The 20,575-nt window shown below is 47.0% G+C and overlaps 1 protein-coding gene across 12 annotated transcripts in view; it reads right to left on the bottom strand.

Annotated features, from left to right (window-relative positions):
* odr4 (odr-4 GPCR localization factor homolog) overlaps positions 1 to 20,575 on the bottom strand; it is a 171,213-nt gene that overhangs the window by 79,382 nt on the left and 71,256 nt on the right. For all 12 annotated transcript variants that reach the window (XM_038794585.1, XM_038794588.1, XM_038794575.1 and 9 more), the window contains 2 exons: positions 9,485 to 9,521; positions 1,982 to 2,116 (listed from right to left, as the gene is read on the bottom strand). In XM_038794585.1, coding sequence (XP_038650513.1) covers positions 1,982 to 2,116; positions 9,485 to 9,521 — 172 coding nt within the window. The remainder of the gene's footprint in view (positions 1 to 1,981; positions 2,117 to 9,484; positions 9,522 to 20,575) is intronic.

Here is a 20,575-nt window from a genome sequence, read left to right as displayed (position 1 = left end):
CCAGTTGGATAACAAACTGGCTAACCGATAGAAGACAGAGAGTTGTGGTGGATGGCAAATATTCAGCCTGGAGCATAGTTATCAGTGGCGTACCGCAAGGATCAGTTCTGGGTCCTCTGCTGTTTGTGATTTTCATTAATGACTTGGATGAGGGAGTTGAAGGGTGGGTCAGTAAATTTGCAGATGATACGAAGATTGGTGGAGTTGTGGATAGTGAGGAGGGCTGTTGTCGGCTTCAAAGAGACATAGATAGAATGCAGAGCTGGGCTGAGAAGTGGCAGATGGAGTTTAACCCTGACAAGTGTGAGGTTGTCCATTTTGGAAGGACAAATCTGAATGCGGAATACAGGGTTAATGGTAGGGTTCTTGGCAATGTGGAGGAGCAGAGAGATCTTGGGGTCTATGTTCATTGTTCTTTGAAAGTTGCCACTCAAGTGGATAGAGCTGTGAAGAAGGCCTATGGTGTGCTAGCGTTCATTAGCAGAGGGATTGAATTTAAGAGCCGTGAGGTGATGATGCAGCTGTACAAAACCTTGGTCAGGCCACATTTGGAGTACTGTGTGCAGTTCTGGTCACCTCATTTTAGGAAGGATGTGGAAGCTTTGGAAAAGGTGCAGAGGAGATTTACCAGGATGTTGCCTGGAATGGAGAGTAGGTCATACGAGGAAAGATTGAGGATGCTGGGCCTTTTCTCATTGGAACGGAGAAGGATGAGGGGCGACTTGATAGAGGTTTATAAGATGATCAGGGGAATAGATAGAGTAGATAGTCAGAGACTTTTTCCCCGGGTGGAACACACCATTACAAGGGGACATAAATTTAAGATAAATGGTGGAAGATATAGAGGGGATGTCAGAGGTAGGTTCTTTACCCAGAGAGTAGTGGGGGCATGGAATGCACTGCCTGTGGTAGTAGTTGAGTCGGAAAATTTATGGACCTTCAAACGGCTATTGGATAGGTACTTGGATTAGGGTAGAATAAGGGAGTGTAGGTTCACTTCTTAAGGGCAGCACGGTAGCATTGTGGATAGCACAATTGCTTCACAGCTCCAGGGTCCCAAGTTCGATTTCGACTTGGGTCACTGTCTGTGTGGAGTCTGCACATCCTCCCCGTGACTGCGTGGGTTTCCTCCGGGTACTCCGGTTTCCTCCCACAGTCCAAAGATGTGCAGGTTGGGTAGATTGGCCATGACAAATTGTCCAAAATTCTATGATTAACCTAGGACAAAAGTTCGGCGCAACATCGTGGGCCGAAGGGCCTGTTCTGTGCTGTATTTCTCTATCTATCTATCTATCCACTGCTTCAGCACTTTCTTTTCACACCAAAATCAATTTTGTTTTTTCCGTTCCATCCTCTTATCTTCTGTTCAGTTGCTACCCACTACATATGATTCCTCTCTTCTTGCAGAATGTCAGAATTTCTTCTCAATCTTATTTGCCAATACATCTGCTGGATCATTTTCTACTATTTGCCACATGCATTTGAAACTGTTCATCTGCTGCTTCCCTCTTTCTTTTCCAGAGGTAATGTTGTCTCTACAGTTTTCTTATTCACTTTTTCTTTATCCTTCTAGCAGCTATTCTTTCACCTCAAACTCAATATGTAGAATGGAGTCTGCAACATTCTCCACTCCTCTAAAGGTATGTGTCTTCATCATAAAATGATTTTGAAGTACCTCCATCAACAAAATATACTGTAATGTGGAGATGCCGGCGTTGGACTAGGGTGAGCACAGTAAGTAGTCTTACAATACCAGGTTAAAGTCCAACAGGTTTGTTTTGAATCATTATAAAATTGAAATTATGATTGTTTTGCCTTTTATCACATCTTATTTATCTTCCATTTCCTGCACTGTTCAATCAGCTCAAATCAAACATCAGGAACAGTGGAAGAATCCAAAATAACATAAGAATTTTTGACTCCTGAAATCATAATCAGTGCAAAAATGAAAAGTGATTTGAAACAAAATATGTAACCATACCAATGAATCCTTGTCAAACTGACGTTCTGCAGCTACTGGTACGGGTATATTAACATCCACATTGATGGTGGCTTCCACAATCTGCCATGGAGATGTCAAACTGCTGGATTTACATTCTAGCAATTTAATAGGAGTCTTGAAAATACAAGAAATTAAGATTCATTAGTAAATAGAATATTTTCTTTCTGGAATCACTGCATGAATATTTGACATACACAGTACTATTTTTGTTGTTAATAATGCACAAATATATTTATTATACATTTCTATTGAATATCACAAGGTCAAAGGTTTAAATCAACATATCTACAAGCAGTTTCTATGTAATCAATTGTTACATAATCACAATACATTTGCTCTTGGTTGTTTTCATGATCGTATTATCTCAAAAAATTATTTTATGCCATGCAATTATCTTACATTTTTGTTTTCAAATATCTCAAAATACATTTGTAAGAAAAACTTGCATTCACACAATGTATCGTGCATGTTCAGGACATCCCCGATGCATCTCACAGGCAGTAATTACTTCTGGTGAACAGAGACTATCCGTTTAGGCAAACATAGCAGACATTTTTCATATGGCAAGGTCCCACAAACAGCAAGTGAGATGAATAACTGATTAATTTGTGCTTTTGATGGTGTTAACCTGAGGGAGGAATAATCCCATTGGAAAAACTACCCGTTCTTCAAGCAATGCTATAGAATCTTTTACATGCACATGGAGGCAACTGAGCCTTGATTTAATCTTATTCTGAAAAACAGTATAGCTCCAACAACGTAGTGATCCTTGGATGTGCAAATTCTGGTGTAGTACTTAAAGCTACAACCTTCTGACTCAGAAGCATAAAATGCCACAATTGAGCCAAGCTGGCAGGAAAGATCCCAACTTCTATTCATCATTTGATCTTTAATGCGAAAGAAGCAGCTGGAAAAGGTGAGAATTGGTGAGGTTACAAATTGTAGCTTCTAGCAGTACAACTACAAAACAGCTAAATTCAAACAAACACATCATGAAACTGTTATGGGGTACAGTGAAATATTTGAATACTTTCCTCTCAGCATTCATTTCACTCTGTCATTATGACTATGGATTTCTTAATTCTGCACTACACACCTTAACTTACCTAGAAATGCAGTAGAAACCCTGTTTATACTTGAAAACAGTGCTGCATTCACAACAGTTCTTCTAAGGCAGCCCCTCGAAGCCGAGGATGACTTGCTTCCATACGAAAGGGGAGTTCTCAGGTGACTGATGAGTCCAATGAGTGACCTAGTCACAGGTGAGGCAGACGGTGGTTGGAGGAGTGGGTGGAAGAATGGGTGGGTAGGGTGTCATGGTTGCCATGTGTGTACAAACATCAAGCGCACCTACTGATCCATCCACCAACCACACTTCGGGAAAATCGGACCACAAGGCGACACTCCTTCTCCCGCATACAAGCAGAAACGTAAGCAGGAAAATCCAGTTAAGAAGGTCGTGCAATGCTGGTCCAAGGTAACAGAAGAGCTGCTACGCAACTGCTTGGAGTCAGTGGACTGGCCCATATTCAAGAACTCAGCGGCCAACCTAAATAAGTATGCTACCAGCATCGCAGACCTCCATCAGTAAGTTTGTTAAAGATTGCGCGCCAAAGAAGGTAATACGTGCGCTCCCCAACCGGAAATCATGGTTTAACTGGGAGATTCACTCCCTACAGAAGGCCAGGTCTGAGGTGCTCAAGACAGGCGACCCTGACCTATACAAGAAATCTAGGTACGACCTCCGCAAAGCCATCATGAATGCCAACAGACAATACCAGACTAAGCTAGAGTCACAGACTAATGACACTGACTCTCGTTGGTTGTGGCAAGGCTTAAACAGCGTAACAGGCTACAAAGCAAAGGCGAGTAGAATCTCCGGCAACAGCGCACCCCTCCCCAATGAACTTAATGCATTCTATGCTTGTTTCTGGCAGGAAACCAACAAACCATTGGCAACTTCCCAACAGCCCTGGACACACCCATATCTACCGTCACAGCCTCCAAAGTCAGGTAGGCCTTCTTGAAAAGGAACCCTCAGAAAGCAACGGGTCCTGACGGAGTACCTGGTCATGCACTCAGATCCTGCACGGATCTAACTGGCAGGTGTGTTCGCGGACATCCCCCTACTCCATTCCGAGGTTTCTACCTGCTTCAAGAAGACCACCACCATACCATTGCCAAAGAAGAACCAGGCAACGTGCCTCAACGACTACCAAAGGATGGCCTTGACATCTATCATTATGAAGTGCTTAGAGAGGTTGATCATGAGACACATCAACTCCATACTCACAACTGCAATTCGGATACCACCATAACCGGCCCACAGCAGACACCACCTCCCTGGCCCTACACTCATCCCTGGAACATCTCAACAACAAGTACTCCTTTGTCAGACTCCCATCGTTGACTACAGCTCCTCCTTCAACACATGAATCCCAGCCAAGCTCATATCAAAACTCCAAAACCTAGGACTGGGCTCCTCCTTCCGCAACTGGATCCTCGACTTCCTGACCCATAGACCACAATCACTAAAGGATAAACAACGCACCTCCCCCACAATAATCCTCAATACCAAGGCCCCCCAAGGCTGTGCACTTAGCTCCCTACTATACTCCCTACAGACACATGACTGTGTGGCAGAATTTGACTCCAACTCCATCTACATGTTTGCTGATGACACGACCGTAGTGGGTCGCATCTCAAACAACGATGACTCAGAGTATGGGAAGGAGATAGAGAAACTAGTGGCATGGTGTAACAACAGCAATCTCTCCCTCAATGTCAGCAAAACTAAGGAGCTGGTGATGAGCTTCAGGAAACAATGTATAGGACACACCCCTGTCTGCATCAATGGTGCCGAGGCGGACATGGTTGACAGCTTCAAATTCCTAGGTGTGCACATTACCAACAATCTGTCCTGGTCCACTTACGTCGACACTACGACCAAGAAAGCACAACAGCATCTATACTTCCTCAGGAAACTAAGGAAATTCGGCATGTCCACATTGATTCTTACTAATTTTTACAGATACACCATTGAAAGCATCCTATCTGGCTGCATCACAGCCTGTTATGGCAACTGCTCGGCCCAAGACCGTAAGAAACTACAGAGTCATGAACACAGCCCAGTCTATCACATGAAGCTGCCTCCCAATCATTGACTCTGTCTACATCTCCCGCTGCCTTGGGAAAGCAGGCAGCACACTCAAAGACCCTTCCCACCCGGGTTATTTTCTCTTCCAACCTCTTCCATCAGGCAGGAGATACAAAAGTCTGAGAACATGCACCGATAAATTCAAAAATAGCTTCTTCCTCGATGTTACCAGACTCCTGAATGGCCCTCATATGGACTGAACTGATCTCTCCACGCATCTTCTCGGAGTAGCACTACGCTCTGTATACTTCACCCAATGTCTATGTATTTACTTTGTGTATTTATCGTATGTCCTATGTTTTTCATGTGCAGAATGATCTTCCTGGACTGTACACAGAACAATACTTTTCACTGTACCTCAGTACACGTAACAATAAATCCAAATCCTTCCGTTATTGACTCTTGGCTTCAGCTTGCTCCCAGACACTTTTCCTCCACTTCAGGCGGTCTTGGGCCAGGGATTTATAGGTGTTGGTGGGGATATTACACATTTTCAAGGAAGCTCTGAGATTGTCCTTGAAGTGTTTCCTCTGCCCTCGTGGGGCTTGCTTGCCATGTTGAAGCTCCGTGTAGGGCACTTGTTTCAGGAGTCTCGTGTCAGACATACAACTACACAATAACAGAAAGTCCAAGGAAAATCAGAGCCCATAGAGCAAAAAGACTGATTACTAACCTTTTTTGTTCTTTTCCATTAAATGTTCTGCACATAGAGGTGCTATTGGAATAGGCATGCCCCAAACATTGGGAAAGGAAAAAGGGACAACATCCCTTCAATGCATTTTTATGAAGCGTTGTGCTTACCCTGTATAATAGGCCTGCATCACTAATTTTATCTTTTAAGAAAACAGCAGCAAAAGCACATTCCAAGTATTCTTGTACAACCAAGTGTTCACAGAAACTTTATGATTTCTGTACTAATGGGCATCAGTATTCTGTTCTGGCTCAGTCCTACTAGTTGTGATACTGGCCTCCTGTTGTAATGTTCTTCAGCGATACACTAATTGGTTCTGCAAGACAGCATGAAAATGGGCCAGACAAGATCAAACCACTTTTGTTGATTCAGCCTCCCCCTCTCTCCCTACCCTCACTCCTTCTAAACCCCTAAATACATTACAACACATTAACTGGTCACCTATATGCTTGCTAGCGCTCACATCACATTGTAGGTATACCCAAGTGAATATCTAGACTTTAAGGATGAATTGAACAGACTTGGGTTACCTCCTCTTAAATTCTGAAGTTTAGGAATGATTTGATTGAGGTTTTACGATATTAGCGGAAACAGATAGTGTAGACACGGAGAAACTATTTCCAAAAGTTGGGGAATCCATTACTACACAGCATAGTCAGAACTTTCATCAGTGACATTAGAAAACATTTCTGCATGCAACGGTTGATAGAAATGTCTGCAAATGTTAGTTGATGTCACATTAATTGTTAATTTTAAAACTGAGATTGATATATTTTTGCAAGTCAAAGGCATTGAGGTGTGTGGGGGAAAGGTGGGTAACTGAAATTAGGTCTCATTTGATTTGAGGGATGAGCTCAAAAGGTGCTAAACAGCTTACTACTGTTCCTATGTTCCTTATTTACTCCAGCAATCATGATTTTGAACACCTCCATGAATCTTTTAACCTTCCTTGATCGAAGGTCAACAACCCCCAGCTTTTACAATCTCCCCACATAAGTGACGTTTTCATTTCTAGTGGCATTCTAGCCAATATCTTCTGCAACCCCTCCACATCTTAATATCCTTGCTAAAGTGTTGCACCCAGGACTGAACATACCACTCTAGCTGAGGTCTAATCAGTGTTTTAGCACTGTTTTGAATAACTTCCATGCTTTTTGTATTCTATGCTTCGACCAATAAAGTCAAGGGTCTCCAGTGGCTTTTTAGACTTGTTCACACTGGCCATGCCACATTCATAGATTTGTGCACAAACCGGTCTCTATGTGTTCTCACTCCTCTAAATTTGTATCAATTAGCTTATATTGCTACTCTTCATTCCTTTCAAAATAGCACTATTTCACACTTCCGTTCAATTTCATCTGCCATGTGTCTTCCCATTTCATCAGTTTGTCAATGTCTTCCTGAAGTCAGTTACTATCCTCTTTGCATTTCTGAGTTGTGTGGCTGGGGAACACGAGTGCACATTTCCTTACATTCACAAAAAATAACCACTTCATTATTCGCTGCTTTCTGTTCCTTTGCCAATATCATACCATACTGCCACTGTACCTTTAATCACATGAGCTTCAATTTTGATGGCAAGTCTATTATGTGGTACTTTGTCAAATGCCTTTTGAAAAATAAATTTCCGTGAAGTGCAAATTAAGAAATCCACAAATGGATTCTCCGCGACACTCCACTGCAAGCCTAACTTCATTGGTCAATATACACTTTGGGATTTGTATAGCTCCACACATTCTCAATCTTGTAAATAGGACACTAGCCATTTTCTCACCTTGCAAGCTTGATGCAGAAATAGAGTACATAAAAGCTACCCTGCAGCACAATGGCTATCCTATTCAGATCATTGTTCGCTGTGTATCACGCAAAGTTGCATTGGGCCAAAAGCTGCCACTTTCAAACCTAAAATGTGCCTGGTCTACCTTAAATTACCCTGGAAAGGCAAAGCATCTCAAAAGTCTGAACAACGGTTAAGCAAGTGGTTTCATACTGCAGTGGCCACAAGAGTGGTATTTTCCACTAATAGTATGCTGCTATCAGTCCTAAAAGACATTCTGTCTACTACACAATTGAGCAACTTCATGTATGAATTTTAGTACCGGCGTGTTGCCAGGTATGTAGCCTTCACATCCCAACTGGCTGATCAAATCAAACAGCGTGTTCCTTTGGTTGTTCGCAAGACAGAATACAGGTGTACTTAACCAGCCCATGTTTTCAAAACCCAAAACAAAATGTCTACTATTTGATATGATTCTGCAGTTGTGCAGCACTTGGTGAATAATCCAGAGTGCGCTAATAGGTACACTAACAACCAATTAAAAATAATCAGCCAAGTTCGTAACATTGCTCATGTACTCTTGCTAGAAGTGGCAGGTTTAAATGCAGAAACCAGGGGCTGGATTCTCCGATCCCCGACACCGAAATCGGGTTCGGCGACGATGCGGAGAATTCCCGATTACACCGAAATTGGGGGGGGGCAGTGCTGCTTTTGCGATGCTCCGCATCCACTTTTATCTACTCCGTACCTCATTTTTGTATTCACGGCCTCCGTATATTGGCTGAGGCCCGCCCCGCAATACTCCATCCCCAACCGGCCGAGCTCATGACGGCATGGGGCATGTGGGGTCTCATCCGTCGGGACCTCAGCGTGGCTGCTGCGGACTCAGTCCAGCGTCGCCACAGTCAGCCGAGGGCCGATTCGCGGGCAGGAGTGGACATATTCAGGGCTGGGGACACTGTGGTGGGAAGGTCCAGGGTGCGCGAGCCAGCCGAAGGGGGGGACCATTTTGCGGCCGGGTCTGCGAGCGGCATCCACCATGAAGCATGGCGCAGCCGCTGCAGGCCGCCGACATGCGCATGCATAGCCACGGATCCAGCAATTCTCCAGGCCGTATCGGCAGCTAGAGCCGGGTGCTCTACGCTAACTGGCTGCTAGCCCCTCCCGGAATAGGGAATCAGTTACTGTTTCAGAGCGATTTTTCCCTTCTGAAACGCTACCGTTTTGATGCCGGTGTGTGGACTTAGTCTCCAGAACGGAGAATCCAGATCTTGTTATCTGCAAACAAAAGTAATATGTTCAAACTTTGCACTATTTTTGAATTACTTGGAACCTTGAGCTTTCTCCATGGAAATGCCTCGACCAGAGTTGACTTTTGTCAACCATCAACACCTTTTCCCTTGTGGTTTAAATTGTTGCGTGTGTTTGAAATTTTACATTCTTGCATTTGACTTTATGCGTGCAAGGTGAAGAACGTGTCTCTCGTTATCAACATTCAGATTTGGTGCTACAAACCGGGTTTTTGTACAGAAACCTGTATTGGTTAATGTATTAATGTACTAATAAGCTATAATGTACTAATGAACTAATAAGCTATACAAGTGGTAATGTAAGACCTTATAAAGGTAATTTGAAAGCTCAAATACAAGTGCAGAGCATGTGCTCATTTTTAATGGCATATACATCCCCAGACAGAAATTTAAAATTTATGAAAATTTAAAGCTACACTCTTAAAACATAAACTCAACTACAGAAATCACACAATAAAGTGGTAATTTTGTGCTTAAATAATGGAAATAGCATTTCATTTGAATGAGATAACTTCAAATTGAGTGGACTCCATCACAATATTCTTACCTGTGGATTGTGAAGATCATAAGCTTGCACCTTCATTCTGTATGCAAGGAGTTTAGGAAAAGTTTGAGTGCATTTTTCAAGTAGAGCAGATTCCTCTTAAATTGAATAAATAATTTGTTAACGTGACTTTAAGTTGTAATTGTTTCTACTGTTTGCTATCTCACTTTGATTTGATATTTGTATCCTATTTTGGATCATCTGTTCACAGAAATGAGGCATGGGGCTAAACCACAGGGTGTCACACGAATAAAGCTCAACATGAACAGTTTGGAAAGTTGAAATTTGGAAAGGAGTAGGAATTCACTGTAGTAGGGTGCTTTTAATGTTTATTATTTTGTGTGAGCTTCTGGCAGGAAGCATTCAAAGTTTCTTTCAATATTTTCGCACTTAGTGCAAGTTGCCTATGACTATTTACAACCTAAGTAGTGAAGCCTGATCTTTGAATGATCTACTTAAAAGACATGACACTCCAAAGTTTGAAGGACATGGCACTCCAACGTTTGTCAGGAATGGTAATTTGATCCTGTCCAGTGTAGAGCGATTCTCCGGTCTACGCCGGCGTCGATAAGCCAGAGAATCCCCGTTGGTGCCGAAATCAGGGGCACTGCCGCTTTTACGATGCTCCGCCCCCTCGCACACCGTATGGCGGCCTCAGGACGTCACCGGAAGCCCTCCCCCAATGCTCCACCTCCAATGGGCCGAGTTGCCGACGGCGTGGGTTATTCATGCTATTTTGTTTTCTGGAACGCGGCGTAGTGGCTGTGGACTATGTCCAACGCTGCCACAGTCGGGGGGGGGGGGGGGGGGGGGGGAGGGGGGGAAAGAGAGAGAGCCGATCCGCGGGCAGGGGGGCTTTGGCGGGGGCTAGGGGCACTGGCCGGGTGGTGAGCCTGACCAAAGGGGATGACTATTTGGCAGGCTTGTCCGCACGCGGCTGGTGCCATGTTGCACGGCTCGGCCGCTGTCGGCTGCCGCCGTGCACATGCGCGGTCATGGACCCAGAAAGTATCCGGCCGTATCTGCAGCTAGAGCCTGATGCGCTACACGGCGAGCCTGCTAGCCCACCGCCAGACGGTGGATCAGTGGCCGCTTTTTCGATCGTAAATCGGCATTGTTCCCACAACGGTGTCAGCACTTAGTCTCGGAATCAAAGAATCCAGCCCAGTGTTCTTTGCACCGTCCTGCTGGGTTTGGAGAGTGCACCTTGCCAGGCACTGGGGGCGTGCAGTCCCCACCCTGCCAAGTTCAGGATAGTATTAGATTAAAAGACAAGGCTTAGAATGTTGCTAAAAAGAGTAGTGAGCCTGAGGTAAGTTTTAAAAATCAAAGAGTTGACCAAGAAATTGATAAAGAGGGAGAAAATAGAAAGTGAGTAAACAAGTGAGAAATGTTAAAAAAAAGGGTGGCATGGTGGCGCAGTGGGTTATCCCTGTTAACTCACGGCACCGAGGTCCCAGGTTCGATCCTGACTCCGAGTCACTGTCCGTGTGGAGTTTGCACATTCTCCCCGTGTTTGCGTGGGATTTGCTCCCACAACCCAAAGATGTGCAGGATAGGTGGATTGGCCACGCTAAATTGCCCCTTAATTGGAAAAAATGAATTGGGCACTCTAAATTTAAAAAATAGAAATGTAAAAAAAAAGTTAAATGTATTTTATTCCAAACTTATTACAAAAGATTACAAAACATATACAATTCGGGCAAACTCTCCAATACACAACTATACAGTTTGTACAAACATTTCCCTTTTTCACACCCCTCCTCCTTCCCCCCCCCCTCTCCCACGATGAACAGCTCGTCAAACACATCCATGAACATCCCCCACCTTGCCTCGAAGCACTCCACTGAACCCCTTAATTCGTACTCGACCTTTTCCAGGCGAAGAAAGTCAAAAAAGTTCCCCAGCCAGGCCGCCACCCCTGGCGGCACTGCTGACCGTCATCCCAACAGAATTATTCGCCGGGCAATCAGAGAGGCGAAGGCTACAAAGTCGGTCTTCCTCCCCTCCATCAGCTCCAGCTTCTCCGATATCCCGAATATCACCACCAAACAATTCGGCTCAACCTCTTCCACCACTATCCTCATTAGCGCCGCAAACACTCCCACCCAGAATCTCTACAACTTTTCGCAGCCCCAGAACATATGTCCGCAATTCGCTGGTCCCCGCCCACACTTTTCTGCCACTCCCTGGCAGAACCAACTCATTCTTGCCCGAGTCATATGTACTGTGTATGACCTTGAACTGTAGTAGGCCCATCCTTGCGCACGAGGTCGCATTCACCCTTCGTAGCGCCTCACTCCACACTCCCCAGTTTATATCCCCTCCCAGCTCCCCCTCCGACTTCTCCTTAATCGTCACCACCTGCTCACCTCCCTGTTCTGCCAGCCACCTGTATATGTCTCCGATCCTGTTCTTCCCTTCCACATCCGGAAGCAGCAGTCGCCCCAACAGGGTGTACTTTGGCAACCTTGAGAACTCTTTCCAAACCTTCCGCAGGCACTGCGAAGTCCCTTCGCTGCAGGTACCTAAATTCATTTCCTCTTGGGAGCTCTACCCTCTCCTTCAGTTCCTCTATACTGGCAAACCCCTTTTCCAGGTACAGATCCCTCACCTCAACCAGCCCCACTTCTCTCCACTGCCTATACATATCATCTATTTCCCCGGCTCAAAACAGTGGTTTTCGCACATTGGCGCCAGCACCGACATCCCTTCCAATCCAAATGGCCTCCTCAGTTGGTTTCAGACTTTTACTGTGGACTGCACTGGGCTCTCTGCGTATTTCTTTGGCGCCATTGGCAATGCCGCCGTCACCACAGCACTAAAGTTGGGACACCCGACAGAATTCGTCCTCCATTTTAACCCATTCTACTCACTCTTCTTTCCAACACAGCTTCACCTTCTCCATGGTCGCCGCCCAGTAATAATGTAGCAGGTTTGGCAACGCTAACCCTCCCTTCTGCCTTCGTCTTTGTAACCCTTGGTGGGAAGGATGAAAGGTTGTGTCCTGGGGGTGGCCGTGGAGGACCAGACAGGTTTTTTAAAGGGCAGGCAGCTTTCTAGTAATATAAGGAGGCTGTTAAATGTGGTCATGACCCCATCGAGAGCTCGGGTACCGGAGGTAGTGGTGTCAATTGGCACGGAGAAGGCATTTAACCGGGTGGAGTGGCGGTACCTGTTTGAGGTCCTGGGAAGGTTCGGGTTTGGGCTGAAGTTTGTGGCATGGGTGTACCTGGTATACGTGGCACCAATGGTGAGTGTGGGGACCAACGACATGGATTCACAAAACTTTAAACTGCACAAGGGTGCGCGCTGCCGCTGCTGTTGTTTGTGCTAGTGATAGAGCCTCTGGCAATGGCTCTTGACCACTTGACCCTTTACACCTTCCCAAACCTTTAGGGCAGCAGGGTAGCATGGTGGTTAGCATAAATGCTTCACAGCTCCAGGGTCCCAGGTTCGATTCCCGGCTGGGTCACTGTCTGTGTGGAGTCTGCACGTCCTCCCCGTGTGCGTGGGTTTCCTCCGGGTGCTCCGGTTTCCTCCCACAGTCCAAAGATGTGCGGGTTAGGTGGATTGGCCATGCTAAATTGCCCGTAGTGTCCTAATAAAAGTAAGGTTAAGGGGGGGGGTTGTTGGGTTACGGGTATAGGGTGGATACGTGGGTTGAGTAGGGTGATCATGGCTCGGCACAACATTGAGGGCCGAAGGGCCTGTTCTGTGCTGTACTGTTCTATGAAACCATACAAAGTCTGAGATAATTATTTGCAGTTTTCAAAAGAAGGCCTTTGGTACAAAGATCGGAAGTGTCTGGAATATGAACAGGAACCTCAGCAGAATGTTCATCTTCATCACCTGGACCCTCCCTACCAGGGTCAGGTGCAATGTGTCCCACCTCTTCAGGTCCTCCCTAACCTCCTCCACCAGCTTTGTTAGATTCCATTTCTGTAGCATCGCCCATTCCCTCACCACCTAAATCCCCAGGTATCTGAAGCTGTCTCTGGCTACCTTGAATGGTGGCTCGCCAACCCAACTCGTTCACCGGGAACACCTCACTTTTCCCTACATTTAGCTTATATCCCAAGAACGTCCCAACTTCCCCAACAGGTCCATGATCCCCTCCATGCTCTCCAGTGGGTCCGAAACATACGGTCGCCCGCGTATAGCGACACCCGGTCAAATGCCTTCTCCGCATCCATGGGCACCACTGCCTCTGGTACCCAAGCTCTTGATGGGGTCATGACCGCATTTAACAGCAACCTTATAGTACTAGAAAGCAGCCTGCCTGTTGCGAAACCTGTGTTGTCCGCAACCACCCCTAGGACACATCCTTTCATCCTTCCCGCACCAACTTAGCCAGTACTTTCACATCTGTATTTAACAGTGATATGGGCCTGTATGACCCACATTCTAATGGGTCTTTCCCCTTCTTTGGTATAAATGTGATAATTGCCTGCATCATTGTCTCTGGCAGCTCCCCCTTCGGCAATGCCTCATTAAATGCCCTCAAGAGATGTGGCGCCAGGTCCGTTGCGATTTAAAAAATCTTTTTATTGGCATTTCTCATACTTTTAAACAGTTGTATATATTTACACATCACATTCTTCTTGCCCGCGCTAATTTCCTTTATTATGCAGAGAGGTTTATTTTGTCCCCATTCGGGTTCTGGTCAGGGGTGCTCTGTGCACCACTTTGAGCTGCATTAGGCTTAGCCTTGCACAGCAGGAGATGGGAATTAGCCCTGCTCAGTACTTCGCTCCAAAGTCCCCGCCCTATCTCTGTCCCTACTTCGTCCTCCCATTTTTGTCTGGTCTCATCCAGTGGTGTTCGAGCTCTGTCCGGTAGCTGTCTGGATATTTTCCCACATAGCCCCCCTTTCTCGCTGCTTGTGCCCATCAGGTCCTCTAGTTTTCCTGAAGTGTTGTCTCAGCTGGGTTCATGTTCTCAGCATGGCCCATATCACTGAGCTCGTTGTGCATCTTGTTGAGGAGGATGTGAGTGCTGCTGTGGCCAGGGCCCGGAGTCGTTCCTTTACAGGAGGCCTCCTCCATTTGAACCCAATTTGTGTCGGGTTCTTGTACCCATCCCCTCACTCTTTCTGCCGTTGCTGCCCAGTGGTAGTATTGTAGGTTTGGTCAGGCCAAGCCCCCATCAATTTTCCTTCTTTCCATTGTCGGTTTAGGGATTCTCGGTTTATTCCCCCCACACAAACGCCATGATTAGACTGTCCATGTTTTGGAAAAAGGCCTTGGGGATGAAGATCGGTATGGATCTAAACAAGAGGAACTTTGGCAGTACATTCATCTTGATCGTCTGCACTCTCCCCGCCAGAGAGAGTGGGAATGAGACCCACCTTTGAAGGTCTTTTCTTACTTCCTCCACCAGGCTGGTCAGGGTCCACTTGTGGATCTGTGTCCAGTCTCTGGCTAGCTGGATCCCCAGATAACGGGAAACTGTTCTGGGCCGTTTTGAATGGGAGCCTCTCCAGCTCTGTCCCTTCCCCGTTTTGGTTCACTGGGAATGCCTCGCTTTTGTCCAGATTAAGTTTGTAGCATGAGAAGGTTCCAAACTCTTTCAGTATTTGTAGTATTGCCTTCAGTTCCTCCTGTGGCTTCGAGACATAGAGGAGCAGGTCATCTGCATAGAGTGAGACTCTGTGCTCTCTGTCTCTTCTCTGGATTCCCTTCCAGCTTTTTGAGTCCTGCAGGACTATCGCCAGGGGTTCGATCGCTAGCACGAACAAGAGTGGGGACAGAGGGCAGCCCTGTGATGTTCCTCTCTGCAGCTAGAAGTATTCAGAGCTGGTGGTGTTAGTTTGGACACTCGCTTTGGGAGCGTTGTACAGGAGCCTCACCCAAGCGGTGAACCCCACTCCTAGCCCAAACCGTTCCAGTACCTCGAGGAGGTAGTTCCATTTGACTCTGTCGAAGCCTTTTCTGCGTCCAGTGGGGCCGATCACCTCTGGTGTTTTCCTTGACAAAGCCCGTTTGGTCCTCTGTGACCACTTCTGGTATGCAGTCCTCCAGCATTTTGGCAGGACCTTTGCGAGTATTTTTGCATACACGTTCAACAGTGAAATGGGTCTGTGCAGTCAGGTCTTCATATTTTTTTGGATATCAGTGAAATTGTAGCCTGCGCTAGCGTGAGGGGCAGGGTGCCCCTTGCCAGTGAGTCCGCGAACATGTCCGTTAGGTGTAGGGCCAGGACTGGTGCAAATGTTTTGTAGATGTCCGCCGGGAACCTGTCGGGTCCCGGTGCCTTCCCCACCTGCATGGAGCTGATGCTGTCCATGATTTCTCCCAGATCTATTGGTGCTTCCAGCTTCCTCCTTCTGTCTCCCCTACAACTGGTAGTTCCAGTCCGTCTAGGAACTGTTTCATCCCCACGCCCCCGTTGGGGGGCTCAGAGGTGTGCAGTCCCCCTCCTTATAGAATTTCGCCGGGTAACCATCGGACACAAGGGCCTTTCCCGACTTCATATCCCTTATACTGTCCAATACCTCCCTCAGCCCGAAGGGCTCCTCCAGCGCCTCCTGTTCTTCCTCCAGCTACGGAAACTCCAGTTCGTCTAAAAACCGCCCCATGTCCCCCTCTTCCCCGCTCTCAGCTTCGACACCCCGTCCCCTGCTGGGGGATCTTCAATATTTCTCTGGACGCAGTCTGCCTTCGTAGCTGATGCACTAACATTCGACTCGCCTTCTCCCCGTACTTGTATTGCACCCCACTTGCCCTACGCAGCCGTCCTACCACCCTCCCGGTCGTCATCTATCGAATTGTCCCTGAAATATTTTCCTTCACGCCCATCCCTCCATGGTGGGCGCCCTCGCGTACTCCCTATCTACCTCAACCATCACGTTCATTAGCCATTCATATTCCTCCCTCCTTTCCCTATCCGCATGTGCCTTGAAAGAGATAATCTGCTCCCATTTAGTGCACCCCAAAAAGTGATCACAGACACCTCTTCGCTTTGGTTCAATTCTACAGAATCTTTTAATCACAGCCCACACTTTACCGCAAATAACCCAAATCGAGCCTCCACCTTGGCCTCTGCTCCATCCCGATCTAAGCCGAATCTCCAGCTAATGGGGCGTGTAATCAGAGATTGCTATCCCCACGTACTCTGCCAGCTCCACCCCAACCAAAACCTCCCGGCTTACCACAAAAAAGTTGATTCTTGAATATACCCTATAAACAGGAGAAAAAGGAATACTCCCTTCCGCCTGGGTTCTTGAAAACCACGGGTCCACAAAAACCATAAACCCGCCCAGCATCTTTGCCATTCGTATCCTACCCATTGACCTGGGGCTCAAACTATTTGCGTTCGGTTCTAGGACTCAATTAAAATCTTCTCCCATTATCAACTGGTGCGTGGTCAAGTCCAGGATTGTTGCTAGCAAACCCCTCATAAAACCTAGATCGTCCCAATTCGGTGCATACACATTCACCAGTACCACCGGCGTTCCCTCTAATACCCCACTCACCATCACATATCTCCCACCTGGGTCCCTCACTTCCTTCGCACTCACAAACCCCAATTTCCTGCTTACCAAAATGGCTCTCCCCTGCGACCTTGAATCAAACCCAGAGTGGAAAACCTGGCCCACCCATCCCTTTTTTAGCCTAATCTGATCCTTCACGCGGATGTGCGCCTCCTGCAGAAAGATCACCTCCGCCTTTTAACTCCTTAGGTGCGCAGAGACCAAAGATCTTTTCACCGGTCCATTGAGCTCTTGCAGGTTCCATGTTATCAGCCGTACCGGGGGGAGCTTACGCCTCCATTTCCCCTCGACTGAATGCCATCTTCCTCTTTTGGCTCTACCTCCATTAATTTCACCGTATATCTGGTCTATCCAAGGTGGCCCTTTTCTCCGCCCCTGACCATGTTTCTTTTCCAACCTCGCCCCAACTCCCTACGGCCACCTCTCTGTCTTCTCCCCCACCTCACTCCCGTTCACCAGCATGACCAGCCAGTGTGCCAACTCCTGCCCAAAGGCTCTTCCTACTGACTCTCCACCACTCGCTCACCTCTTTGTTTTGTGAGGAAGGCTCCCCGCTGGCATCACCCTCCCCCACCCAAAGAAAAACTCACCTCGAATCACAGGTCACCTTCCCAAAAACAAAACAAAAACAGAGCCACAAGCAGCAGGAGGGGGTGGGGACAGCCGTCCCCATACAAACATTTCACCCCTACTGCCCTTTGTCAACCCAACAGTAAAAAGAAAAAAACCCTCCACATCGGAGGAAAACTCCCCACTCTACCCGTATTCTCCATTATTCTAGAGTGCCAACACCTCCGTCTCCCCAAATTGTTCACTTCTCCCCCAGTTTATACTCCTTGATAAAATTATTGGCCACTTCTGTGGTCTCAAAATAATATTCCCGGTCTTCATAAGTCACCCATAGATTTGCCGGGTCGAACATCCCAAACTTGATCTGCCGTTGATATAACATCTCCTTGGCCCCGTTGTGCCCCGCATGTCATTTTGCCAGTTGAGTTCCAATGTCCTGGTATATTCGGACCTTGTTCCCCACCCATTCCCAGTTCTGCTTCTCCTTGGCTCACTGCAAGATTTTCTCTTTCTCCACAAACTTGCGGAGTCTCATGATTACCGCCTGCGGCAGCTCCCCAGCTCTCAGCTTCTGCCTCAGAACCCTGTGCGCTCTGTCCACCTCAAGGGCCTTGTCCAGCATCTCCGCCGCCACCAGCCCCACCAGTATTCACAAAAAGTACCTCTTGGCACTCGCACTTCTGGCAGGCAAACTATTCGCAGATTCTGCCTCCTCAAACTGTTTTCCTACTCCTTCACTTGTGCTCTCAAAATTTTGCAAAGGTCTCCTAAGAGCCCCACCTCTGCCTCCACTCTAATGTTGTGTTCAGATCGCTCGGACCTGTGATCCCCAAGCCTCCTGACATTTTCCCACCCTTTCCATCGAGCCCTTCAGGGGTGCCACAGCCCCTTTGATGGCCTTCGATCGCTCCTCCTGCATCTCCTTCCTCTGCTGGCAGAACGTTTCCTTGATGAAGGCAATCAACTGTTCCATCTAGGGCTTGCCAACTTGCACTGACCCTTCCCTCTCCGCCATCTTTCCAATAGCTGCTGTACCACAAGTCTCTTCCAACTCCTTGGCCAGAATTTTTACTTTCTTCTGCCGGGTTTGATAACCAGCAGACATACCACTCCCAGTAACGTTCTGTCGAAGTTACATCCAACTCGGACTAAAAAGAGCTCTTTTCTTTTCTACACCTTCAAGCAGGAGCTCCCCTGTGTGCGACCACTCACACCATGCCCACCACCGGAAGTCAAGAAATGTAAAAATAGTCTTTAAGAGATTTTTAAAATATATTTTATTTTAAACATTATCAAATTCTTACAAACAGTTTGTCATTTTTATTTTACCAAAGTAACAGCAAAAGCCCCCATCACCCCACTCAGCCCCACTATCTTCCCTCCCTTATCCCCTCCCCTCTTAACCTTCTGCCCCATCCCCTAACTGCTGGCCATGAACAGGTCCTTAAAGGAAGTGATGAACGGCAACCACCTTGAATAGAACCTTTCTTCCGACCCTCCCGGGGTATATTTAATCTTTTCCAATTGCAGAAATTCTGCTAGGTCACTCAACCATGCCGAGGCCCTGGCTGGGTGGCACCACCGACTACCATCCAAGCAGGACACACCTCCGAGGCACCATTGAGGCAACTGCCAAGATGTCAGCCTTCCCCCAATCAAGAACTCTGGTGAGTCTGACACCCCAAAGATCACCACGAGCGGACACGGCTCTAGTTTGACCCCAATAATCTGCGGCATGATCCCAAAAAATGAGACCCAGAACCCAACTAGCTTGGGGCAAGACCAGAACAAGTGTGAGTTTGCAAGCCTCCTGTACAATGCTCACACATGTCCTCCACCTCAGGGAAGAACCTACTCATATGCATTTTAGTTAAGTACACTCTGTGTACTACTTTAAATTGTATCAGGCTCAACCTAACATAGGAGGAGGTAAAGTTCACCTTATGCAGGATCTCACTCCACACCCCTTCCTCTAGCCCTAATTTCCACTTCCCCCTCACCTCTTCTAGTGATTATTTCCCCATCTCCAGCAAATACTCATATATATTGGTGATCTTCCCTTGCCCCATCGCATCCCGTGATAGCATCCGATCTTTCAGTATGGGTCTCGGCAACTGGGGGAATGAGGACAACTCTTTAGAACAAAGTTCCTAAATGCACTCGCCATCAGGAGTTGAAATTTCTCTTCCATCTTCTTCAGACTTGCAAACCTACCTTCCACAAATAAATCCCTGAACCTCCCAATCTCTTTTCTCCTCCATATCCTTTACATTGCATCCAGCCCTGGTGGTGCAAAACTATGATTATCACAGATTAGTGACAGTAACAATATGTCCCCAGTCCAAAATGTTGTCTAAACTGGTTCCAAATTCTTAAAGATGCCACGACCACAGGGCTCATCGAGAGTTTGGCCAGGGAGAACAGAAGAGGGGCCGTAACCAATGCCCTTCGACATGGCCCTACACAAGAGACCTCCTCTATCCGACCCCACCCCTCACCCGGCTGCTCAAACCACCTTTGCACTTTCCCAATGCTCGCCGCCCAGTAATAGAGCAGCAGGTTTGGTAGTGCCAACCCAGCTGATTGTCACCCTCTCTGCAGGAAAGCTCTTCTAATCTCGGGAGTCTTCCCGCCCAAACAAAAGCAGAGATTAATTTATCAACTCTAGCGAATAAAGATTTGGGGACGAAGATCGGAAGACTCTAGAACACGAATAGCAACCTCGGTAAAATGTTGATTTTCACTGTGTGTGCTCTACCCGCCAAGGTTAAAGAGAGGGCATCCCACCTCCCCACATCCCCCTTCACCTCTTCCACCAGACTGGCCACGGTCAACTTATGCAACAGTGTTCAATCGTCCCTAAATACCGAAACTGCGTCTTGGCCAGTTTAAAAGGCAGCCTCCCCAGATCTGTCTTGTTCCCCAGGGAATTTAACGGGAACATCTGGCTCTTGTTCATATTCAAATCTATACCCTGAAAACGATCCAAATATTTTCAACAATTATGTAATTTCTCCCATACTTATGGG

This window comes from Scyliorhinus canicula, chromosome 4 (genome assembly GCF_902713615.1).
Source record: "Scyliorhinus canicula chromosome 4, sScyCan1.1, whole genome shotgun sequence".
Lineage (NCBI taxonomy): Eukaryota > Metazoa > Chordata > Chondrichthyes > Carcharhiniformes > Scyliorhinidae > Scyliorhinus > Scyliorhinus canicula.
This window is presented reverse-complemented; position numbering and strand designations above follow the sequence as displayed.